Below are 27,235 nucleotides of genomic sequence, written 5' to 3'. Positions count from 1 at the left end.
AGACCTCAAAAGATTAGATGGCATATGGGAATGCATTCATGTACTATAGCCTGTGTCTTCAGATGTTAAATGAGATACAAGAATAAAGTTTGAAATAAAATCATTACCAAATTCAGTAAAGTCAGAGTCTTACTATAACTACTATAAATGTAGGGATAATTATTTTTGATCCATATGTCAGCATATTATACCTTTTGTTGACTTCTTTGTGTTAGGCTGATTTAGGGTGGAATGTTTTTATACAAGGATGCATCACTATATGTTACCATCTTTTCATTCATCTAGCCCCACCAATATGCTAGTTTTCACAGTCTTTTGTCGTGTGCATGTGTATTTGTAAAATATGGATTAGGAATCTGGTTGCAAATAGTCCCTATATAAAGTATTCATATTCCTGGGGTATTTTCACCTTTTTTTTACAACACTGAATTATAATTGATTTAAGTTTTGTGTCACTGATTAAGAGGGAAAAAAATTAAATTAAAGCAGATGTCTACAAAGTAATCTAAATTAATTACAAACAATAAAAAAGTGATTGCTGCTGCAGCCAATTGGTTTTAGAATCCACAACTGGTTAAATAGTGATCACCTGAGTAGTAAATTTGTTTTATAGATTGTAGTATAAATACACCTACTTCTGGAAGTATCCTGTCTAAAGCCTGCACCCTGAAGATGAAAGAATACTTCAAGCAACTCTGTGAAAAGATTATTGACAAATCGTACTCAGTGGATAGATGAAAAACATTTAATTGTTACCGAATATCTTTGAAAAGTACAGTTATATTCATTATTAAATAAAGAAAGGAATCTGGCAGAAGTATCAATCTGCCTAGAGCGCACCTCCACCTGAGAATGTGTGGCCTGGGCCTGTTCTCCATGCCATCTGATAGAGCATGAGTAGTTTTGCAAAGAAGCATAGAAGTGTCAGGCCCAACACAGATAGTCTTCTACTTAATATTCTGCAAATTTTGACAGCAACCCATAGGTGTCTCAAAGTTTACAAATTACAAGACCTGAATTTTATTTAGAATGAATTAGCATGGAAAGCAATTTAACAAAAAAAAAAAAAAGAATTGGTGGTTTTCTTCCCACAGATTTTGGCTAAGTGGTGTATTTTTGAGCAATACAACACATGTCTCATTGTGATTATATTTCAGTCAGATCCATATGTCAACCCACTTTTTTGAAGAGTCCCCACTGTTGCCATCATGATCTATTCCTGTCACAGCATGGTGTTTGAGGTCCTACAGCTATAATGATAAAGTACACACTGCATACACAAAAGTGGCCATTAATGGACACCCTGCTGATTTGCACAGTCAGCTAAATAAGTGGATTGGATTGGGGATACTGTTACTATTTAAAGCCTAAAATCGTATTTCTGCTAATGGTTCCACAAAAACTTAATCTTACACTTACGCTTGAATCGATATCTATGAAAACATCACAGGGGGAAACAAAGACTTATGTCATCTTTAAAATGCTTTACACCCAGAGCTCAGTTGCCATAGAGATTCCTGTCAGTAATCCAGAAAGAGAGCCGCTTATGCTGAATGTGAACCTGGAAGGAGACAACCTGAGCGGGGCCAGCTGGATTTCAGTTCCTCCAGAAGAGATTGTCTCATACACTGCTACCTTCTCCCCTGACAGTGTAGGGAAGTGCACAGGCTGGTAAGGCTAACTGTTCTGTAGCTCATCAGACCTCTTTTAGGGCAAAAGGGATAGAAGATTTTTTGAACTAAAGATCACTGTTAAGATAACTAAATACCTTTCTTGGCTGATATGAAAAAAATTATTTCTATGTACTTGCCTTAAAACCAAGACTGTTATATCCCTTTGTTGTTGAGAATACAGTTTATTGTAGATTTCAGCTTGAGCTTGGTAATGGAAGTTATTCAGCCATGTATTTGTTTTAAACAGTGCTGTAAAACTGTAGTATACAGTACTTGCATAGGTTTGGTTTGTGTTTCCTCTCAGTGTGATGTTCCAGTCAGAGCTTGTGCAGGAAGTCTGGTATCAACTGGAGCTTTATGCTCTTCCTCCTCCAGTCATCACAGTGCCACAAGCCTGCTGTCAGCTGGGCAAGTACGTTCACACACTAACACTACACGGTTACTAGAAATGCTTGGACACATTGCTTGAGCTATTTGTTGCATATTGTAATAGTGGTCACTGAGGATAAAAACAAAATATGCTATAGCTTTATTCTCAGGAGAAAAAATACATTTTATTTATTATTCAGTTTATCTGTTTATTTATCTATTTTTAAAATTTTCATTTTCACATTTGGGCAGCACAGTGATTAAGTAGTTTGCGCTGCAGCATCACATCTAGTAGGTCTTCAGTTTACAACTACCTGCTGCTTTCAGTGTGGAGTTTGCATGTTTTTCCTGTGCACTTGTGGGTTTCTTCCTATGCATGTTAGGTTAATTGGTGACTCTAAATTGCCTGTGTGAATGTGAGTGTGCATGGCTGTCTGTGTATCTCTCTGTGTTGACTAAGATAGACTGGTGACCTGTCCAGGCTCTTGACCAGCTGGGATAGACTCCCGCTTCTTGCAACCGTGAACAGGATAAGTGGTTAAGATAAATTAAATTATTTAATGGAAAATGGAAATGAAGTCCATTGTAATTTAAATAAATTAAATTACAATGGACTATTTTCATAGCTAAAGGAAAAATATGTGTATTTATTTGTTAGCCTTTCAAGTATTTTAGACACATGACAAGATTCACATAATCCAGTTACACACAGTATGTGAAAAAACTGCTGCATTGGGGCAAAATATTGTTCATACTGTACTTGAAAAGGTTCTATATAAAACACAGTCTTACTTTTATTATTTGGATGCTCCTGTTCTCCTAACTATTTAGAGTTGCTTAATAAACTCTACTTCTTAATCTACTACTTCTGTGTCAGATGTACCAGACTGACCATTCCCCTGGTTAACCCAAACGCTGACACTCTGGAACTGATGGTAACCAACAGCAACCCCAGAAACTACACACTGGAAATGGACTCAGGAAATACTGTTAGTAGACACCTCTGTGCCTCATTCTTAGTTTTATCAGCTTCCTATTCATCTTTTTAGTATAAAGCTTCATTTGTCACTAACATTCTGTGCATGTTACCTTGCTCTGGCTGCTGGGAAAATTGATTTTATTGTTCTTAATATTTGTAGTGGATCAATGGATAATTAATTATACTTGTTTTACAGTTCATCTCTTAAAAGTACTTTATAGCAGTTGTCAGTTGGAATGAAAATAGATGCTTTTTATCTGGATAGAAAGCTGTAGGCTGCGTATTAGTATGGTTTACAGAGATTGGCATTTGGTACATAAGCACGTTCTGTAGCTGATCTTTTCTGTCTTGGTTTGTATGTTTGTGATGCCCAGCTGATTGTGGAACCCCGCTCCTCAACCTGGCTCAATGTCCATTTTAGTCCTTCATCCATCGGAAAAGGGAACCACACAGCAAAGATCACTTTCACAAGCTGTAAGGTATATATAGACACACAAAATAGATTGCATAAATCACTATCCCTTTCTTTTCCAAACGTGCACAAACACACATTCAATCACATACAGAAACACATACAGGTGAATGGACGGTCCACGCCACCTTTTTTGTTGATGCCTACAATAAAAAAAGCAGCAACACTAAAGACCGGTTAATATCTAAACGGTCATCATTTCTCTAAACAAGTACATCAAATGGACAGCTAGAGAGCAGTTGCTTTGACTGAGGATGAGAGATTGTTTTCCAATATGTGGACACAGAGATGGAGAACTGTATGAGTACATGAAACCCTCAGAAAGAGAAGAGATCACAAGGTTTACTACTAGCTTCACCTGGATGATGGTGACTTTATGGCTTATTATTATAAGCAGAGTTAGGGACAGTTTGACAGTCTGTGGTCAATCATTGGGCTTTTCAATTCATGTGGTTGGACAATATAAAAGCAGAAATGATGTTGGGCACTTTTTCGCTTTGGAGTTGGCGTTTCAATCTATGATCAGGGTTTAGATTAATCTGTATTTTTAATCTGTGCCAATATAAATAAGACATACAATACTACAAAACTACAAAACTAACAACAGAAGCATCATCAATCAAGAACACATTCAAAGTTAGTACCACCTCTTATATATACTAGCAAGATGATATATACACTGATATGTATTTTGATATCCTGCAATCAGCCATTTTTTTCCAGCTGTGATATACACATCACAGACACTGAGCATTTATAAATGCCAACAGACATTTTATACAATGAATTTAAAAATTATTATTCACGGTAACAGTAAATGTAGAATGCCTACAGGCGTTCTATAGAAGATCTGTCTCTTGGCTATATCTTTTCTTCCCTGCTCTATATTCCCATCATGCTCCCTCATTTTCAGTCTCATTTAATTTCTCTCGCTCTGGCCACTTGTATGGCTGTAAATCTGTCTCTGTAATTCTTCAGTTGCAGGAATGGTGTGTGTTATTAAGTGGGTGTGGCCTTAATCCAGAATGTGAGAATCCTCTGAGCATCTCATCTGTGATCGGCTCCAACACGTCCATCATCATTCCCTTCACAAACCCCACTGAGCTTCCAGCCACACTCAGCATCACACTCACAGGTCACAGGCTTTCTTCAATGGTCACTTTGTGACTTATTTGTTCTTGTTGTATGTGACACACTCAGACATGTTCATAAAACTCTGTATACTTGGTATTTTCTTATGTATCAGATACAGACCCAAGTGCTGCAGACTGCCTTCCGCTTACTAAAGACAAGGAGGCCTTCTCTGTCCCTTTGAGCAGTATTGAAGGTGTGGTATCTGATACATTTCTTTACAACTTCATAATAAAATAGTCAATAATAAATAAATAAATAATTTTACCAGGAAACATAATAAATCCAATAACCAAGCACTACTTTGAAAACTTTTTTTGGAAGCAAAAATTAAATGATTGTACATTTAAACCAGTGTTTAAAGTTGGATATCATTTTGGATACAATTTTATGCCTGTTAAAAGTTATTATTACCCATGCTGTGTTTAGTATTTCATAGTACATAGTATTTCATTTGGTTTCCTCACATTAAAAGCTTGTGTTTTCACATGCTGGGTGACTGGTGTGCTCTATCTCTGACAGAGCTTGCTGTCACGTTTTGTATAAAGTCGGACTCAAGTGAAGAGACGGCGAGAGGGAGTAAACTAATAAACAGGTTTATTTAAGGAAAAAACTCAAGAACCAACATAAAATCACTCATAAGAGCAGGTAACAAAAACGCCGAACAAGAATATTAAACATAAACTAAAAAAACAAATGAACACTAGGATAAATGACTAAGAAAACAAAAATCGGGAACAGGCAACATGACGGGAACAGAGTTCAAAAAACAAGTCAGGAATCGAAAACACATCTCAGGTAAACCAGGGAGCAAGGTGCACTGAGTAAGACAGAGGACCAAATCTGCAGTACTCCAGTCAATGAACATCTATTCCATAGACGTGGGACTTGTTTCCTACCTTAAAATTAGGCATTAAGCCAGAATTTAATTTATTTTATTAAACTTTTTCCAGTATATAATAAGTTATTTTAAAGCCCATACTCATTACATTTCTGGTATTACTAGATGAACTGGCTATCAAAAATATAGGCTAATGTGTGTTCTTCCTGCTTTTGTCCACTGAAAATGTTTTGGCATAATGTTCATTCAGAATTTGAAGCAAAAGCAGTTGGATGTTCTGTTTGCATTAGCAACCAGTAGTGATCAGTGAAATAAAATTATGTTGGAATTCCACCACTAACAATGGTAACAACTAAAAAATGTATGTAAACACATGAGTAGAATTAAAACTAAAAATGTAATAATCTCAAAGAAAAAAGCTTCTTTCAGTTGGTAACAAAATACATAAAAATACAAATATCAACATATTTTCTGTTACGCTCAGACAAAGCCATAAGAAATACCCGTCGCTAAATGAAAAGACGAATGTGTAGATATTTTGGTCCTGCATCTACATCCTACAAAAAAAAATGTTCAATTTTGTTTCCTTTTCAAGTCTGTTTCCTTTAGTTCTCTTTAATCAACCTAAAAAGTTTTTTGTTTTTTTTACAGGTAATGATGCAGAAAGTCCACACAGTTTATTTTACTAATTTGGTTACAGAGCTGAAGACTTTAAAAGATGTATGTGATAGTGTGTTTGGTCTCTATTGTGGCTGCAGGTATACATATCAGTGAAGGGGGCAGTTTTGATGTGCCTGTGGTGTTCGCACCTGACTCTATGGAGCTACAGCAGGCCTGGCTCTGCATGACAATGAAACCCCTCAGCAGGTTTGTATGCATTTATCTCAGTGTCCGTGTAATTGGGTGAACCAATAAGTCGATGGAATCAGCGTGGGAATAAGTTATTGGTGGTAATTATCACTACATAGGTAACAACATAGCAGCTTGCTGTAAAAGCGGCTTTGATGCCATAGACCAGTCAGAGTGCCTATGTCTACCCATTTTTAACAATAAATTAAAACCACCAATGAATGGGATATCTAGATCAGTGCCTGGTTTCTAGACATTCTGTGAAAGGATCATGGATCAAGGAACTTTAATGTCATTGCAGTTACACACAATGAAATTATTTTCTGGCTATCTCAGAGGAAGCAGCATATTACATTTAAAAGTTAAAACATCACAAACAGTACCAATCAATGAAAAACAGTAATCAGTCAGTCAAAATGGCAGCATTTCAATTATTGCACAGAAAACACTGCACAGCTTTGACTTACCGGTCAGTCCGTGTGTGCGTTTGTGTTTGTGGTGTTAAAGCCTAAAGTATGGCACAGATAGGCCACTATTGCACAGTTAATAGTTCTGGATGTCAACTCTCAAGTAGTTTTCTCATTGTTTGGGCGTGTGGCTGTGTGTGTGCTTCTTTCCCAGCCTACAGCTCTGGAAAATAAGCCATTTCTCATCCATGTAGTGCATGTTCTTAGGGTTCAGTATTTACTTCCTGATGGCAATGGAACAAACAGAGTGTCTGCGGTGGGTTTCATCCCTTTGTTCTGTTTTCACCACCCGGGCCAGGTCTCTATTGTTCTCCTCTATGGAGCTGTCATACCATACAGTGCAGAGGTGGCAAGGGATGCCCTCTATGGTGCTCCTATAAAATGTAATTCCTTCAACATTGAAGCTGAATACTGAAGTGTAATCAAATGCACTACTCTGATATTTTAGTTCACAGGAGGAACTGCAAGCCATCCGTTGGATTTACCCTCTTCGTGGGATTTCTGTGGAAATGCCAATTGAAAACTCACAACTTGGCATAGTGCAATGTGAAGCAGGCTGCCAGCTGGAGAAGAAGGTGGATGTACTGCTCACTGGATATGTACTAAGGAATCAAGACTGTAACGGACACGAAGGTGTGTACCAGTTTTTGGTTTTTACTTTTTAGTTGTGCTCTTGCAATATTAGGAAACAGTTGTGGAGATCCTTTCAACTATTGGAATATATTGAAGGTCATTATTAAAGTTCAGTTTAATAGCGATCCTCACATTCAGAAATGGAAAGAGTGGTGCAAAAGTTTTTTACTTTATTATTACAGAAGCAGAAAGAGGAACGATTTTAATAAATACACAAATAATGGAACTTTAATCTAAGCTATTGCACCTAGGATGAAATGCTGTCTGATTCAGCTCAGCAGGTGATTAATTAAAGATGGCATAGCTCAACACGTTGCACAATGTAACCTCAGTAAAGTTTTAATCATGTCCTGACCTGAGTGCAAACATACCATCAACCTTACCAATTCATTTTAAAATATCTGACACATTGTGTCACTGGAAAGATTTTAGTTGCTGTGTTTAAATACAAACTAGTGACAAATTAGTGTACTGATGTACTGGTGTTTAGCTGGCCCCTTTTAAAGATGCCTTTATCAATTTACACTAAGCTAAAAGTAAATATAAATGTGTTATAATAATTACCAGTAAAAATTAATAATTGTTAGTGACTGGTGCACAAAGGAAAACTGATTTCAAAATTAATCAGTGCATTTCTAAAAATTACAACAAACCAAAGTTGTGAGTTTCTATATGGAAAATTAAATCATTTGTAAAATTGGTCTAAGTTTGCTTGAATTAATACATTTCTATTTAAAGTTCTTTTTGCTGGTATTAATTTAAACATTAAATACATCTATATGCTCATTTCTCTCACATTTTCTCTTGGACAGTTACACAGGTGCCACTTGACGACTTCCTGTGCAAAGTGTATTCAAACAGCCAAACAGAGTCCTCTGAGGTGGAGAACTGCTTTTCTGCCTCCATTGAGTCAGCCAGAAGGGACCCTGAGACCGGCATTGTATCACTTACCCTTTGTCTACTCTACACTCCCCTCAGGCCGTCGAGGTTACTGTATATAAAATACACACAAACCTGTGTTAGAATAGAGCATTGGGGAAAATTACAGATAACAGTATTGGATCTTTTTCTAGCAAGGATTTATATGTTTTTGTATTAAAGCCTGTAGTTGTCCTTCCAGTAAGGCAAGGTAACAACTTGTACAAAAACTGCCTTGACAAATATACACAGAAATAACAGAGCCAGATAAAGGCATAAAGATTCAAAACACATTGCATTAAAATTCATAAACCAAATATAGATACTTGTACATTTTGAAAAACAGTGAGGTGTGGATAAACGGAAACACTTATGAAAGAACGTACACATGTACTCTGACATACTATCAGAGTATTATAGCAGCACAAGATCCGGATCTCGTAATTATGAGATCTGTAACTCAAGAGATCCCCTTTTTCTAATTACCAGAAATTGATCTCATAATTACAATAAAAAGGTATATTTTTTTCTTTGGTGAATGCAGTGCGCCACCTTATGAGGTTAGATGGCCGTAGACAATACATTACCTTTAGTGTGACCTAAAAACACATTGTGTTTTAGGTTTAAAACAATAGGGATTGTCTTAATGCTTCTATAACAAAGCCCCATATGCTGACTTTTGCTTCCGCAGTTGAATTGTTGCCCACATTTTATCCATGTGTATTGTCTAGTTGAGATTTACTAGGCCATACTTTGATGTAAAAATCACATTTACTATGTTTACATGCATTTCAGTAACCCAGTTAAAATTGACTGAGTAGAGTTAACCGTCTATGTAAACCAGAATACAATAAACAGTGTAAGGGATAAAATGTTCCTTGAGTAGATTACTCTGCAATTTTTGCACAGTTCATCCAGAAAGTATGCAAAAATTCATTATTTTCATCAAAATGCTATAAACAATACCTGATAATTATTATGTGAAAGAAGTTTGTTTGTAATCTTTGCAAATTTAAATTTTTTTTCCTGTAATCATCCTTGCCATGTATCTACAACTTGATTGAAGTCCACCTGGAGGAAATTCAGTTGATTGGACATGATTTGGAGAAGCATACACCTGTCTACAGTCCCATAGTTAACAGTGCATGTAAGAGCACAAACCAGGCAATGCAGTCCAAGGAATTGTCTGTAGACCTCTGAACCAGGGTTTTGTCGAGGAACAGATCTGTGGAAGGGTACAGAAAAAGTTCTGCAGCACTGAAGGTCCCAAAGACCACAGTGGCCTCAATCATCTCTAAATGGAAGAAGTTGGAACCACCAGGACTCTTCCTAGAGTGGGCCTGCCAAACTGAGGAATCAAGAGTGAAGGGTCTTAGTCAGCGAGAGGACCAAAAATCTGATGGTTACTCTGAAAGAGCTTCAACATTTCTCTGTTAGGAGATATCAGCGTTATGGTTAAGGATGGACCCAAGTGAGGAGACTGAGAGTGACTGAACAAAAAAAAGAATATAAAAATAAAAATAAAAAAACACAGAAATCACTCCTAACAGGAGGGTAACAAGACAGATAAGAAACTCATACCTCCCACAAAACCTAAATCACGGACCGTGAAACCCAGCTAACACAAAAACTAAGGAGACTAAAACGAGCACACCAATACAGAACAGACACAGAAGAGAAAAGTAAACCTTTGAACCAGAATGAACACAAGAAAAACGAAACATGGATAAAGAACACAGACCACTAAAACCAGAGGATGGGTCAAAACTTTAAAAATGGAGAATTAACAGAAAAACCTAAACATTAGTGAACTAGTCTAAAATCAAAGAAAAAGTAGCAATGAACAGAAATCTGCAGGGTGACTTAGGGAGCCAATATACACCAAATAGAAGCAAGAAGGTTTAAGCATTAACAATGAACTAAAAGATGTATGCAACAGAAATGTGGGGCTGTAATGAACAACTAAACAAAGTTGCAGTCTTAACGAAAGGACAAGGAACAAAGCCTACTAGAAATACACACAGAAAAACAACTAGGAGACAGGATGACCACAAACCAAACCTCAAACCAAAAGCCATTGATACACAGAGTCCAGAATGCAAGAGTCAGGTTTACCAAGAGTTCAGAACGTCGACCGTGAGTTAGAAGACAAGGATCTGACAGGGAAGTGCAGGGAAGACTGGACTTAAAAAGTGAGGGGAACAGGTGCAAACATTGAGGGATAAGGAAGGTAAAGCTAAGGAACAGAACTAGGCACAGGAAGTTGGGAGAAGGGGCGACAAAATAAAAGTCCAAGTAAGGAAGTGCACTGGGACCATGACAGGAGAACCATCTCTCGAGAACTTCATCAACCAGGCCGGTATGGTAGAGTGGCCACTCCTCAGTAAAAGGCACATGACAGCCCACCTGGAGTTTGCCTCTCAGACCATCACAAAAAAAATTCTGGTCGGATGAAACAAAGATTGAACCCCTGAATGCGAAGTGTCATGTAAAGCATGGTGGTGTTGCAAAATCATGCTGTGGGGATGTTTTTCAGTGGCAGGAGCTAGAAGACTAGTTAGGATCAAGGTACAGAGACATCCTTGATGAAAACCTTTTCTAGAGATCTCTGGACCTCAGGCTGGGGTGACAGTCCATCTTTCAACAGGACAACGACCACAGCGAAGCACACAGTCAAGATAATAAAGGAGTGGCTGTGGAACAACTTTGTGAATGTCCTTGGGTGGCGTAGCCCGAGCCCAGGCTTGAACCTTATGGACATCTCTGGAGAGATTTGACAATAGCTGTTCACCAACACTCCCCATCCAACTTGATTGAGCTGGGGAGGTACTGCAAAAAAGAATGGGGGGAAACTCAAGCCAGAAAATAGGTGTGCCAATCTTGTAGCCTCATACTCAAAAAGACTTGAGGCGGTAATTGTTGCTAAAGGTGCTTCAACAAATTATTAAGCAAAGTTTTTTTTTTTTTTTTTAATTAGCAAAGATTTCAAACAAACTTCTTTCACATTGTCATTATGGGGTATTGTTTGTACAATTTCGAGGAAAATAATTAATTTAATCCATTTTGGAATAAGGCTGTAACATAACAAAATGTGGAAAAAAGTTAAGTGAATACTTTCTGGATGCACTACATGTAACTGGGGTTCTCAAAAAACGTTTTATATTTACTATTGTTGACAAGCCTGTTAACAGGAGAAAAATCTATAAGCAATGTATTCTATTACCACAGTGTCCATGCACCATAACCCCTCAGACTCCCATTACTGAAGAAAAGACATGTTGAAGCTAAGTAAAGGTTGGTGCACAACATTCATGAAAGAAGACCTCTTGAAGAATGTTGTGATCAGATGAGATGAACGTGAATCTTTTTGACAGTAATGTTACATACCATGTTTGGAGGAGAAATCGCTCTACTTGTAGTTACTTTTGTTATAAAATCTCCATTCCAACATCTACATAGTGAAACTCTACTCTCTGATCTCACTGGTAAAAGTTGCAATTTACCTATTCTCTATAGTCCCACTTACTATACATTGCATTTGACATCCTGCTGAGTGAAGAGTCCATTCATTTATCAGCTGCTGTCTTCATTTATGGACTCCATTAATGAGCCGTGCCCTGATAAAATCAATACCTTTGAGAGCTAATGACTTTCCCATGAGGAAGTGACGGGGGGTGTGGTGCCGCTAATAGGCTCCTCCATTATCCAAGTTATTTGTATTTCCTAGGTAGTGAGATGAGGAAACCCAAGTATCATTAGCTGAAAGCGGGAATATTAAGACCCAGTTTGTAAATCATAATTTTAGAGATAAATAGGAATGCTCAAGTTTCACTTTTCAAGATAGATTAGATTGAAAGAATGATTAGGAAAAAAACGAATAAAAAACAGATGATCTATGTGCCACTAAGGGCCAATGGTATGCAGGGTTTTATTCCAGCTGCCTATTGGCAGCTAACAACACTGATTAGTTCCTTATCTCAGAATAAAGGTAATCAGTAAATCCGCAGGTGTACCCACTGGTTGAAAGATAAACTTGCTTACATTACATGCTGAGTATGATTGTGCTAATGTAGGGTGGCATTGCTGTGGAGATGGCAGTGCTGCTTGGATTTCCGTCCATTGCTCTTATTCAAACAGACATTTCTGCGCAGATACTGCAATGTGGTGGTTCAGAATGGTTCAAAAATCTTGAATACTTCTAGAGAGATTGCAGTAGTTTGAACAAAATAAGTTATCCTTTGAATTCTCCTCTAGCCCCACCATGAGGTTTAAGTCCCTCATTGGGACTTATGAGGCACTGTTACTGTTACTTGAAAGTAACAGTATATTATCTATCTTGCCTAGCTGTAGCATGAGAGCAAAATTTGTATGCTAACATACTAGACCAACACAGGGATTTAACAAAATCATAGAATATATTTTGAATATAAACTTTGTGTGGTCTGACACACATGTTGTCATTCAATCCTTTTGTCATCAATTGTGTAACTACTTGTCTTATTATTTTTAAGTGTGGTCCCATTCAAGTGTTGTTACAGTCTGTACAAGTTGCTTATTTTTGTTATAAAATGAAAAATATTTTCTAACCAATAAATGTGTGTGTTGTTGCGGTGCTCAAAGGTAGTAGTGTACAATTTAATTTTGTGTGTGTGTGTTTTTGTCCAGGCACTCAGTCGTCATAGCAGTACAGCATTTGTCTGAGAGGACCTGGGAGTTTCCCATTGATCTTCTTGCAAATGAACCTCAGTTGGATGACGTCATATACATTGAAGCCACTGAGTTGGGCAAAACTTCAGCTGTGGGCTTTCGCCTGACCAGCACCACAAGGTATCTGTTATTTACAATTTCCTATCAGTTAAGAGAAAAATATTGATAACTTGCACTTCACCTACATTTTGACCTATACATTTTGTGCACTTCCACAATACATTGTTATCATGTTATGCTTTATATTTATTGTAGTGCAGTGTTTTAAAGCTTTCTCCGTCCCACATCACTTAATGCTTTTAGCTTGTCACTCTTTATTAAAATAACTGAGATTAATATAACTGTGGAACATCAAGATACATTACAAAAAATTCCCATCCCTCATCCTCATATTAACTCATGATTTCCCGGTTTTTATTTACTGTGTGAATGAAACTTAGCCAGTTTTGTATGTGATCAGTCAGTGATGTTCATCCTTGCTTCTAACTGCACTCCCACAATAACTGTCATCAGAAGGTGTTTCCCTAGCCCAGGAATTGTTTTGTCACTATAGCCCTTTTTAGACATGCTCTGGAAGCCTTAATTTATCTAAATATTATTCACAGTTACCTTGAGTCAGTTGGAGCTCCTTTTTTCATGTGTCAAAATGCAGGTGAAGTTTATTTTCTGGAAAGGTTACTGCAGTGAAAGCTCTTGGCAAATAGTAATTTGAATGTTTGGCTGTAGGCTGCCAGAGCCGTTCACAGTGGCATTTGTGTCGAGCAGCAGCACTGAGTTCACAGTGACTCCATCCTCGGGAATATTGCCTCCTGTTGGTTCAAGTGGAGCCCTCATCACTGTGTTCTTCACACCTACCATGTACAATAAAGTGCACAAAGCAAGACTTAGTATCGAGGTACTGATACATAATAATTTTTTCTTCTTTTTTAAAATTATTTTAGCACTGACTTACCATTTATAACAATAACATAGTTATTCTTTGAAATTTCTGATAGATTTAATTTAATGTTGATTGCAGTATACTTTTACATAGACAGTAGAATAATTGCATAATTACTAACTGAACCCTTTTGTCACAGGCAGCAGACAGGCGGTGGATCTATGAGGTTAGAGGTAAAATCTGTGGGAGTTCTAAGGGGCAGCTTTTCTTTGCCCTGTCAAGCCAGTGAACAACAGCAGAACTTTGTGGCTGACAACGTTGGACTCCTTGGCTAACTTACACAAAGATCAAAGAGGAGAACAACCTCAGTCCAGATTACAGTGTGGAGTTATCAATTTGATTTACTTGAGGGCTAATATCCGAAGAACTTGGAACGGCCTGGAGCCCAGTGCATGAATATCAATAAAAAGCCTTTAACACAATAGTGGGTTTAAATAAAAAAAATATTAAAAAACTTATAAAACATAGTTAAATTCTCTGAGATCTTGGCTATTGGCCTCAATTGTTTGGTCAATTTAACCTGAGCTCATTTGATTGTCCAATAAGTTTTTGGATCATTGGGGATTAAGAGCTGTAGAAATGTGTCAGTGTGTGTATCAGTCCATCCTACCCCATTGGGGAGTGAGGGAGTGAATTCCTTTCCACAAGACAAGTCGTCCTACTGCACCAACATGTGAAGGTGGGAGTCCATTTTAATTTGGTTCACTCTGTAGTTTGTCTGTTCCTTTATAGCTCAACTTCCCACTAGTCAACTGGACTACCTTATCTTGGGTAGAGCATGGAGTTGGGCTGCAGAAGGCTGTGGGTTTGAAGCCCACTGCCCCTTAACAAATAATTGTTTTATTGCATACTATTTGAAACCATTAACAGTGCAACACAACAGAATTCCAGTGAGGTACAAAAGTTTTTGAGTGAAAAGTTAGAGCAGAGCAACACATTTTCTCAGCAGTTAGCATGAGAAGCAAGATGGTGAAAATTGCCAAGAAGCTCATCGCTGATAGGCAAACTATATCTGATAGGCTCATATCACACACATAGAATACTCATTGCGATAAACTATAGTAAGTTATTAAAAACAATATTAGTTTACGTCATTGCATTGTGTACTAGCATGGGCTACATCACTCTCACACAACTAAGGGTCTTTCTAAGATTTTGTTCACTTAAATACATATCTTTATATGTTAAAAAAGAGCTGAATTCACCATCGCCACTAATTCCTGAAATCGTCTTTGTCAGACATGTTAGTGTTTCTCACTTGCTCATAAGTACCAAGATGGCAGAAGTTCTTTTGACGTGACAAAAAAAAATATTTTAAATTATTATCTACACTGTACAAAGTTGCCCTTATCATACATATTAACACACGTTGTATTGGAATTTACTGTAATTTATACATAAACAATATACACAAAAGCTTCAATTGTAAAAATCTGCAGCTCATCTGCTTCATTTCATATATCTGTCCTTTGTGGGCAACTGTTGTGCAGGAAGGTAGAGCAGTTGTCCAGCAATCTCACAGTTGTTGGTTCAATCCCTGGTTCCCCCTCACATGTCGAAGTGTCCTTGAGCAAGACCCTGAACCCCAACTTAGTTGCTCCTGGTGAGTGTTGGCCAGCTGCATAGCCAGCTGCATAGCTGCAGCTCCCCCATTGGTGTATGAGTATGAGTGTGAGTGTGAATAGGTGAATAAAAAGCAGTGTAAAACGCTTTGAGTGCCAAGAGGTAGAAAAGCACTAAATAAGTGTAAACCATTTACTTTAAAATTTCTATAGAGTAAATTATCACAATCTGTTATTTACACCTGATTTTCCTGAGTATTCGTCGTCAGTGTTATGCGTGAAAAAAGCCAGTGCCCCTGAAGTTTTACACATTTAGCCCGAAATCTGATGAATGGCAAGAAATAAACTGTGGCCCTAGTACACCTCATTCACTTGAAGCTAAATGTTACTAATTTCATTCCATTCTTCCCTTCCCCTATGATTCTGTCTTCTATCTCTGATGATAGTAGAAATAGTCTTGCCATAAATTAGATTCACCTCAAGCTGCTGATTGCCCGCGCAAATTCTCACTGCAGATGAGATTTGACTAACCAGGAGAACTTGACATAAATATCCACCTTTCTAAAATCTCAGCATCCTGCATTTAACAAGTCAAACCGTTTCAGCCATAAAACATTATGCACACATGAGCCTCATAGTTCGGCTGTTGTGTCTGTAACTGCATTGTCGCCAATACTTTTAGTTGGTTGATATTTTTGCTTGAGGTTTACCTAATTTTTATATATTATATCCTGAGCACACAGTATATCAAGTATTCCCTTTGATTGGAATGTTTTATCAGTCAGAATTTATTTGGGGTGTTTACATTCATCAACAGAAAAATAACATTTAATGTCAAAGTGAAATCAGACCTCGAAGTCCATCCATTCATTATCTTTGACCATATATCCTGTTCAGGGTCACTGGGGCTAGAGGCAGGATAAATCCTGGACAGGTCGCATCCTGGAGAGAGAAGATGCAGAAAGATGGCAGTTCACACCTACAGGCAATTTAATCACCAACTAACCTAATATGCATGTATTTGGACAGTTGTAGAAATGAATGGAAAAAACTTAAATTCACAGAAAGGTTACATCAAACTTTGTGATTTCAAAAAGGAATTGTGACGGCCCTCTGGCCTGTCGAGTTGTTTGTTCTACTTCCAGGTAGCTGGAGGTGGAGCCAATTACGGTGGTTGAGGATGCTTGGGCCCAGTGTCCTACTTCCTACAGTTTTGGGCGTGAAGCAGCAGTGCTAACCACTCCACCACCATGCTGCCATTCAGATATTTAAAACAATATACATATTTAGATTTAGATGTGCTAAGTACCTTCCCTCTTTTAGATCACGAAAATCAGCACTAGTGCAGCTTATTAGTTTTAGAAGTAACATAAGTAGTCAAATGATAATGACCTGTGTGTAGGCAAGAGATTTGTGCAATTGTGGTGTAAACAAAGAAGGCACATTGGGGGACTGATGTCAGCTGTAAAAGTCATTATAAACACAGTATCCCTAGAAGCATATTGCTGTTGGCATGATGCTCCGGAGACTTCACTGTAGCATGCTGGTGAGCATAGATGGTAAAATTTATTGCAATAAAATATAGGAAGCACCTGATGCAATGTGAAGGAAACCTGCCACTCGGGAGAAGATTGGAGACAATAGCATATAAGAATATAATGGTAATCTAAAACTGACTGACTTTTTTCCTGCCTGTGTTTCAAGATGGATTCACCAGCCGTTCGTTTCAACCTGATGAATATTACCTGTTTATGAGAAGGTGTATATTTGTGAGACTATTCTTGAGATTGCCCCTAGAATTGCCCTGCTACCAGTTCTTATCTATTTGTGGACATACTTCATTTACATGTTAAGTAGTAGTGAGATGTCAGTAAATACAAATATTCAACAGGAAATTCAGTAATGTCATTGGTGCTAGAAGGCCCAACAGCCAGTATGGGATCATCAGAGTATAGCTATGCATTGACAGTCAAAGAAATAAGGGGGAATGATATATTAAAGCAATACTATAAGATCTTTCAAGCTGGTTTAAATAGAAGCTTGAATGAGTTTTATATACATATACACCCACTGGCCTTTCATTTGGTACACCTGTACATTCCAATGCAATCTAATACAGCAGCTCCTTCATGAATTCTACTTTTACAAGATTATTTCTTTATTTATAATTTATATGCATAATATAATACTCTAGTAAGACTTCTAGTAAGACCTAATGAAGTGGCCAGCGAGTATATATTTGATCTTGCTGATTAAAGCTTTGCCTGCTTTCCACATCGTACTCAGGAGAACAGAGTGAAATTTGTCTCAACGTTGGATCGTTATTGGATTCAATATGATGTAGCCTAGTGTGACAACTGAATATTCATATGAGCCTTAAGTGAACTTTGAAGTGCAGAAAGAGGGCTGTAAACAGTCGCCCTCATTTTCTCGCAGTAGTAGTATAGAGATTGTATTCTGGCTGGAATCCCTCACAGATGAGCAAAATTGTTTTATGTGTGTGTGTTTATAACAATAATCACTCAACCTTCTATTTAAAGCGACCAGAAAGATCCTGAACTATTGCTTTAAATGTGATACCATTTCATTCTAAATCCAAATGGTGTCGAAATATGCCACTAAAATTAAATCTAAAAAATCCCTCTATTCATTATATTCAGCAGACAGGGGACCACTTAAGGATTAGCAATGAGAAGCTAGGGATGAAAGCTTGGGGAACACTGCTAAGTTGAGTTCAGTTTGTTTTACTTCTTTATTTGGTTATTTTTATGGGGACAATAATACTAAACATTGTTACAACTACAGCGAGCAGCCAATACCATGTATATAAGGCATATAGCAAAGGCTAATTTGCAGCCCCCTGCAAATTAGTAAGGGTAAAGAATAAGGGTCAGCAGCAGGCTTTTATGCTTGGACTGATTGCAGAAAATGCCAGGCAGGTAAGCACAGGTGGAGACCAGAGCAGGTGGCAGAATAGTAAAACAAAGGAATAGCGGGGTTAGGGCAGCATGAGTGTGTGGGTGTGGTAATAGACAGAGAGCTGAGTAGAAATTAAGTATGTTTTAAAAGAAAGAGTGGTTGTTTTCAGAAGATGAGCTCTGTGGCCAATACAGGCTTGAGGCAAAAAGACAAAGTTACACCACAAAGATTTATTTTCACTTCAGTGTCAGTGTCCAGAATGCCACCAAAATCTATACTGCATTGTTGTTAGACGATAAAACACCAAAACTTAGTTTGTTTGTGTGTGTGTCTATGTGTGCAAGTATTTTCTTTTTGTCCTCATATGAAACTGTCCTATGACTCACCTTGTGTCTGTGGAATTATTCACGAGGCAGTTATGCTCAGATATGTGTCCATTAAGCACCATCTGCAGCCTGCTAGGGCAAGAGTGGAGTGCGTGAGAGAGAGAAAGGATGGGAGGAGAGAGGAAAGATAGAGCCAGGAAGCAAAAGATAAAAGATGAAGAGAGGGGAACAAATGAAGGATGCTAAGGTTGTGGTTATAGTAATAGATGGTGGAAGGAGAAAATGGGGAAGGACAGTGAGAAAAGATGAGAACAGCAGATAAAGTGAACAGTAAAATGCTGATGTTGGGTCAAGGCTGACAGAAATACACTGTCTGCATGTATTTTGCAAGTATATCATCTGTGTGAGGAAAAATAGGGTGTGTGTAGTTATGTGTGTCCATGCAGATGTCCTGTTGGACAATGTGCATCAATGAGTCCGTTTGTAGGGTTGTTGATTTCTGCCAATTGATTACTATAGATTTCCCCTTTGTGAATGTGTTTCCCTGGCAATAGATGAACCAAGCCAACAGTAATAGGTGGAAGGTCACTAGGTGGTGAAGAGATCATGCAAAGTCAGACTCATAGTAATCCAGTCATGATGAAATGCTGCCAAGAGCTGATACACTAGTTGAATAAAGCAGATCTACTGACCTCTGTAGAAAACACTCTGTATGGTCTGTATTTAGCATTGCTTACAAACAGTACATATTTCTTCTTTAAATTGGTTTATGGAGGTAGTATATGAGATTGAGCGAATAAGATAAAAAGGAGCAGATTTACACTATCAATAAATACATCCACGACTAATGGCTTACGGTTTGACCTTTTCTCATAAACACTGTTTGTGGATTTATTTACAAGCTAAACCTGTAAAAAGATAGTATGTCTTGTTAGCTGCATTTTCTGACCACAAGAGGTTTACTTAAAGACTAAAGTTTTGTTTATATGGATTCACTTGCCTTATGATCAAAAATGGAAACTTCACTAACCCAACCATACAGCAAGCAAACACAACAATACTAAACATACCAAGGCAGCTATTATAGTTATTACTTACTGATTCAAATACAGACCAGACCCAGCCCTGCATCTGCCCTGCATCATTTTATCTATTTTAGTTCTCATCCACAATTAAAAGCACAATATTTACAATTGTCTTTTGCTCGGTTACTCTATTTGTCTTCGATGCTTCTTCCAACATTGACGTTTTTGATCTTCTGAGAAATCTCTGAGATGGGATTCCAGAGCTACTACATATTGTAGTAACAGAAGTTCAGGACACACAGTGGAAAAGGAAATATGCCATTTGTCTTATTACAAGTCAGTGATTTAAATGATTTATAAATTCCTATACTATTATTTATCAAGCATCTCAAAATCCCTAAGGCAAGACAATGAACACTTGCTGAAGGATGATGTGTAAAAGATATTCATCAAGCAACACACCGTGGTACAACAGCCCCAGGTATTTCCATTGGAACCATCTTCTACCAGGCTAAACATTTAAGTAAAGTATAACATTTGCTAATCCAATTCCCAATCCCCAGCTGTGAAGCACCGGTACCCAAGCCCGGTAGAAATTGGGGAGGTTGGTGACAGCAACGGCATCCGGCGTAAAATAAAAAATGTGCCAAATCAGCATGCGGACAAATTATCTGCTGTGGCGGCCGTGAACGTACAAATTTCTGTTAAAAAGAAGAGAAAAAGTCCAAGAAATGAAACATTTTAAAATTCCAACAACTTTCTTCTGACAGGCAAGCCGTACCGTGCGGCATTAACTAATCCGTCTGATTTCCCAGACATTCCTAAATGGATTATCTACTTGGCTGCTTAATACTTTTTCATTTTCATTCTGTCACAGAGAGTTCTATCCCCATACATCACTCACACTGGGATTCAATTAGCATGGTAGTAATTAAGCAGGCTCTATTTCTCCCTGAAATGCACGCAAAATTATTTGACAACCTGCCAGTAGAAGGGAGGAGACTGTGTGTGTTTGTGCATGTGAGCATGTCTGCAGTCTGATGCCATCTTTACTTGTCACTACACACTGTAATTATGTCAACTAACACATACGCATACTCACTCATACTACACATACACACACAGTTCTACAGTTTGCTGTAGTATTTAACAATATCTGTAAAAAACAATTATAATAAATATTATCACTTTCACTATTATAATTAGATTTTCTGTAACCCCAGTTTATGAATTTTTTTTTTTTCTAATAAAACAGTGTTGTTTTAGTGTTTTGTTTAGGATTCTCAAGCTAGTGGTAGCATTAGAGTTTGAATCAATCCAATCTGAATCCAAACCTTCCTGTCCCCTTTCTGCTACACGCTGCTACACTCTTTGACACTCTGTCCAGCACTTCAGGTAGGATTATGACATTACAATAAGTTAGAATACTGCAAAATTTATTATTGAAGCAAAAATTATTCAAATTCCAAGTTGAAAATAGTTTTATAGATACAACTTTAGTTGCTGCACTACTTCATTTCTCTTTTTGCCTGCAAGTCAAATGTAAGTGTTGACCTATTAATATTCTGCACCTACCACAAACCTGCTCTGGTTTTGAAATTTAAGTACCTTGCTTCAAAAGTTGGGCTATTTTAGGAGCCCCTGCTTTTGTTGTTTATTGTTTTTGAGTTCATAACTGACTTGATTCTTCTCCGATAAGATGTCTCCCCACCTCTTAATCATGACTTTTGTTTTTGTGTAGTAAAAACTATATAGGATCGTATATATTCAATTATGTTTCTGTCACTGTTTCGGCGAACTCACCTGCACACACAGACACACATAGCCATCCTATACTGTGTAGGAGAATGGTCTGTTATCCCTAAGTACCCACAATCCCTCATTTGGAAGTTTGAATAGCCAATCACTCATCAGCCTTGTCTCCCACTGAAACAACTGCAAAATTCTTTGAAGTAAAATCTAATTATTGCTGCAGCCCTTCACTATGAACATGTGTGTCTATACTGATGCCTCTCCACATGTGTGTCTGTGTATGTCTGTGTGTGTGTGTGAGCATGAGCGTACATCTATCAAAACTCCCTCTGGTGAACACGACAGAGGAGACAAGTAGAAAGAACAAGCTGCTCAACCCTGCTTTCATCTTCTCCCCCTTTTCACTTCCTGAAAACTCTGACAGAAAAAAAAATCACTGTGTGTGTGTGTAACAGAGAGAGAGAGATATCTAATATGCAGTATTTCATGACAGTGATGATTGTGTGGTATCATTCTGTGTCTAACAAAGCAGCACATCACAGTATGTGATGGACAGCAGGCATGTGTTTGCCAGATTTAGTTGAATGCTGTGTGACATCTGGAAGCAGCTTTGACAACTTGACACATGTGAGAGTATGACACTGTTGTGTGTTTGCTTTTATTTAAATGCGTTATCATCTTTGAAGCTATTATCCTGACTGATGGTTGCGTGTGCATAACTTGATGACTGATGAGTCAACATTGTTTGTATGTTTACTGGAGTGTGCGTTGGTTATCCTTTTCCCATGGAGCATTCAGCACCTGTATCTTCTCTCTGCCACCGATGGAGACAGATAGAGAGCTGGAAAGGCTCTTCAGCAGGATATGAAATATGCTAATGGTCCTACATACTGCAATAAAAACCCATAATTATGCACAAGGTGAAAAGAAAATGAAAAACTTTGCTAGCAATTGTGTTTTTCTGGCCTTGTGTGGAGACAAAAATTGAAATATGAAAAATGAAAATTTGTATGTATTTACATGAGTAGGATCCAAGCTGAGCTAATAGATCAATCACAAAGAAAACAAAGTAATTTATTTTTGTTCCAGCGTACGTGTGACGTTATGGTTTATTTTCAAAGTTTTTCAGTTATACTACATTTCTCAGTTATCTCCTGCAGTACACTCAAAAAAGGACTACAAATTAATAAAGTCACCACGCCTCACACAGTTTTGGAATATGCAATAATTAAACATGGAGATAGAATGAATATATTCCAGTCATTTAAAAAACCTATAACAAAGCTTAAAAGTCATAGAGGGCATCATGAAAATATCAACATTTATATCATGGAGTGTGTGTTCTTATAATATCTTCACAATTTAGTACAAACCTTGTTTTTGTCAGTTGTTCAATTATTTATTTTCATGTTTATAAAACATGAAAAGGATGACACAATATTATACAAAAAAATCTCTGAAAAATAAAGTAAAGTACTGCAGTATAAAAAGAAAATAATCACACTGTTGTGATACTGAAGGGTTTAGTCAGCGTCATGAGTTTATTCTCCCTTAGGTGTTGTAACATCATTCCACTGTGTCATGACAGAACAAGAGATGTGGTCATTTTCTCAGTAATCAATAATCTAACCATTGATGAATTTGTCTGACAAAGATTTGTAATCTGTTGTGCTAATAAATTGGAATAAGTTTAAGGGGGACAGCTGATAGGGATGCTTAATGTCCATCAGATGACATAGATGCCCAAGCTGATCCAGGCTGCAAACTCACAGACACTAAACTATCTGGGGATTGTTGATAGTAAGGTTCATTTACAAAATAACTAAAGTTATCGTTTGAGTTTTTAAGTTTCTCAATCCACATTAGTCAAAATATGGATCCACTCCATAAAGAATGTGTTACTCCTAGATTTTGTTGCACATATGTTTCTATTAAGAAGACAGAAACCTATGAGCAAACATTTAAAACCACAAGGACAAAAGCAGAAGTGTGCTGAACACAACAGTATCCGCCCCTGACATGTGTTTCTGCACCTACAGACAAGTTTACCTGCACTATTGCCTGTTTAAGCGGTTATCACAATGTTATCTCACAAGCCACAGTATAACATCCAATATTAAAGCCCTTCTTCTAAACTTCAAGATAATCAAGTACAAACAGTATTTACTCCTAGAACTAGAAAACTAATACCATCACATTTATTTCTTGCAGCCATTGTTCATTTAAACAATGAATATTCAGTGGAACAGATTTGTTGTTCTGCCCGTTATATGTAATTTATATTTCACAAAGCCACTGTAATCAACCTGTGAAAAATGAGTACGGACTCATACAGTGTGTTCTTCTGCCTTGTGAAGCATGTAGCAAATGAAAAGGGGAATTGAAGTGATTCATTTTGGTAAGGAGCGCTAGACAGCCAATTCTATCTTGAAAAATCACTGGATTCAATATTGATGTTCACCCTGACCTATACACTCTACTCCCTCCTTATCTAATTACATAAAGTATCTACAAAAAAATATATAACATGCTTTGTCCCTTCCTTATTTTTTATATAGGACTTCTTCTTAATTTCATTTGGGTGTGATTTACAGTAAGCAAGTGAACTTAAAATAAATATACAACGGGAGAAAAATAAGTGCTCATGAGATTACTATGACAGTGGTAGAGAGAAACTATCCATCCATTATCTAAACCACTTATCCAATTAAGGGCCATGAGATAGTTGGAAAGGCAGGGTGCACCCCGGACCGATCTGCAGTCTGTCTCAGGCCTGAGATATAGAAAAATGCAACCATGCACACCTTAAAGCAATTCAACTGAATGAACATGTACTATTGAATGAAACCCACACAGGTTATAGTTTAAACTGGAATTCAGACATTTTCCAAACGCAAATACTCCAGTGAATTCACCTTGAGTGAGTGGGCGTGTTGATGACGTCCATTTCCTGCGACTGCTGCGAAACCGGGCAAATACAAACACCCAGTTCTGCAGCTTTGTTTTTGCTTCATATTCTGCCCAAGCACCACCCCTTGCCCAATTACACGGTGTATTAACTTACACATGAGAATGCATCTCACACAGATATCTCCTGATGTTGCCAACATGTCTGAAACAGAAACTCCAGACAATGTCAGGACCAGATCCTCCTGGCATTCTCTAGAGTTCATGTCTGATCATGTCTGATCCGAAGTGTTGTTAAGTTAAGTTTGTATGAACTTGATTGAAATGGCATGGTGGGGTTGCAAACTTAGCCCTAAATCTAACGAAATAACAATAACAATCAGCTGGAATGTTCCTTTATGATAACAAAAGTAACAAAAATGATCAAGGAGTATTAAAACGTTATAGTAAAATAATTAAAATAATTAATTAAACATAATTAAATTATTTTTTGTGTGGTCCAAAAACTGGAATTGAGCTCTTAACCTCACGATCCCCAGTACAGAAACCTGCCCAAGGAAACTTATGGATCCCAGAGGTTCAATTTTACTTAAGTAGCTTTTGAGCCCAAGAATAGCCCGAAATAAATTGCATTAAACAAAGAAAGAATCTTTAAGTTAAAGAAAGAGGACATGGAGGAAAGACTCAGCCTGCAGTTTCTGGCATTAAACTGCAAAACATTGAACTCCTGAGGGTTATATGTTCACATTTTAGAACTTTGTAGATTAATAACTTGTAGAATTAACAGTTGAGAGACTAGAGCAGATTAGAATTAGTTTTTCTGGTTTTACTGACCTGCACCTCCATATGGGATGTGACATTACTCCCTGAAGAAATCTCAAACCATCTTATCTTTAAACTTTTATATAAAATAATTATAATATACTACAAATGCAAAAGTTATTAACAAAAATCCACTCAAAAAGCTGCACATTAGCTGAGCACTGCAGATGATTTAAAGCATGGCACCGTTTGGTGCTATAATAAATAAAATAGCCAAACAGATTGGCAGACTGCAGAGTTAAATGTTGTCATGGCATTGAATGATGGTTTATCAGTTATTATTAGGCTATAGTTATGGTTTGATGGTGTTTGGTTTTGGTTAGACTCATGTCTAGTTTTCAATCAGTTGACTGAAACAATCGACTGAATAAAAGGTCGTATGAAAAAACACACACAAAGTTGTTCTCATTTGTCTGACATTTGTATTTAATCACGATTTAATCCTAGGTTTGACAACCATTTCCAGTTTTCTTTATTATCCACATAATTTGGTTTCAGGGACACAACTTAACTGAGTTTTTCTCTGTCTTTACAGACTTTCTGAAAGATACAACTCAATGAGATTTCTACAGCAGCACCAGACCATAAACAGTCACCATGGAGACAAACTCAAAACTCACTCAGTTCTCATGGTTTCAATTTATAATCTGTATATTATCGCCATCAAATGTACACTGGAATTCTAGGATAACAGTCGTTGTTGCTGGTCCAAAGTTGTCCTCAAACCTTTGCATGCCAAAACACATCACATAGATTTTTCCCTTCCCTGCTCTATGCTTGGTTGAAAAGATCTTTGTTGCTAGTTTTAAAAAAATAAATCATTTTTTTTTAGCTTGACGATTTAAAACAGAAATTTAGAATGAACACTGCACTGCATGTCTCCGACTGTCCTTGAAGTTTCTCATCCAGCACTCAGCAGAAGACCATAGTATACGTATGTCCCCTCTGAGCCTGTTCAAACTGGATCTGTCAGCTCATAAAGACCACAAATACAATTTGTTGAGCATTTTCATTATTCCTTTGCTGAATGCCAGTATCAGACTGGAAGCAAAGCCAGAAATTAATAATGTCTGTGATAAAGTTGCATTAGGTGCAGTACAGCAGCATTTGCTTTACTCAGAAAGTAGTTTAACAGAGTTACCTTACTAGCATGACATCTCCACCATCCCATTTGTAACAGTTACTGAGTCTTAAATATTGCATTTCCTTAAAGTATTAAGTTGATTTTAACAGAGACCTGCAGGTTGAGTCAAAACACAATATAGGGCCTATAACATTAAGAGCAGTTACTACAAGTTTATTGGCTGTTATTGACCTAGTAACAAAGTTTAGCACTGTTCATTTATTATTCACCATTTATACAACACTGCTTTTTACCATTTACTGTGTTTTATTAGAAAAAGTTACAACTTTTGTCTGAGACGTGCTGAGTCTCTCAGATAAAACAGTGCCAGGAGCTGTTTTCTTTATAAGCAGAGAATAACTGATGTGGATCAGCACTAAGTCTTTCTGTTTAATCCTGCTATCAATACTGGAAGAAACAACAATTTCTTTCCTCCGGGCCTTGCATCCCCTCCCTCATTCTCTTTCACCTCTATGTAGTGCCCTTCCCCTCTCCTCTCTGCTTGGCTCCCCTGCCTCCTTCTGTCTCTCTCTCCCTCATCATCACTCATTATTGTCCTACGTGATGGAGAGTAAACAAGGCCATCTTTCTCTTCCATCAGTCTCTTCATCCCTTGTTTCTTCCCGCTTGAATAAACATATGAATGATTCTGCCTCCCTAAAACTGCTCACCTCTGTTTGCTTTCTCCTCCTTCCTGTCTTTCACTGTCTCGTCTCTGCCTTTGTAATTAGTATGCAGAAGAAAATATAACATTCTTCCATGTGCCTTTCACATTCGATTTTCCATGTATGCTCTCCAATTGTCTGCTGGTCTTTGCATC

General features: G+C 37.5%; 1 protein-coding gene across 3 annotated transcripts in view; it reads left to right on the top strand.

Moving 5' to 3' along the window:
* LOC137108559 (cilia and flagella-associated protein 47-like) overlaps window positions 1–27,120 on the top strand; it is a 56,493-nt gene extending 29,373 nt beyond the window's left edge. For all 3 annotated transcript variants that reach the window (XM_067493303.1, XM_067493302.1, XM_067493301.1), the window contains 12 exons: window positions 1,496–1,671; window positions 1,978–2,085; window positions 2,920–3,031; window positions 3,396–3,500; window positions 4,472–4,628; window positions 4,740–4,820; window positions 6,224–6,332; window positions 7,230–7,414; window positions 8,227–8,401; window positions 12,998–13,159; window positions 13,766–13,934; window positions 14,119–27,120. In XM_067493303.1, coding sequence (XP_067349404.1) covers window positions 1,496–1,671; window positions 1,978–2,085; window positions 2,920–3,031; window positions 3,396–3,500; window positions 4,472–4,628; window positions 4,740–4,820; window positions 6,224–6,332; window positions 7,230–7,414; window positions 8,227–8,401; window positions 12,998–13,159; window positions 13,766–13,934; window positions 14,119–14,208 — 1,629 coding nt within the window. In that variant the 3' untranslated portion in view covers window positions 14,209–27,120. The remainder of the gene's footprint in view (window positions 1–1,495; window positions 1,672–1,977; window positions 2,086–2,919; window positions 3,032–3,395; window positions 3,501–4,471; window positions 4,629–4,739; window positions 4,821–6,223; window positions 6,333–7,229; window positions 7,415–8,226; window positions 8,402–12,997; window positions 13,160–13,765; window positions 13,935–14,118) is intronic.
* Window positions 27,121–27,235: the final 115 nt, after the last annotated feature.

This window comes from Channa argus, chromosome 23 (assembly GCF_033026475.1).
Source record: "Channa argus isolate prfri chromosome 23, Channa argus male v1.0, whole genome shotgun sequence".
Classification (NCBI taxonomy): domain Eukaryota; kingdom Metazoa; phylum Chordata; class Actinopteri; order Anabantiformes; family Channidae; genus Channa; species Channa argus.
The sequence above is the reverse complement of the archived record's forward strand: the minus strand, read 5'-3'. Positions and strand labels throughout refer to the sequence as shown.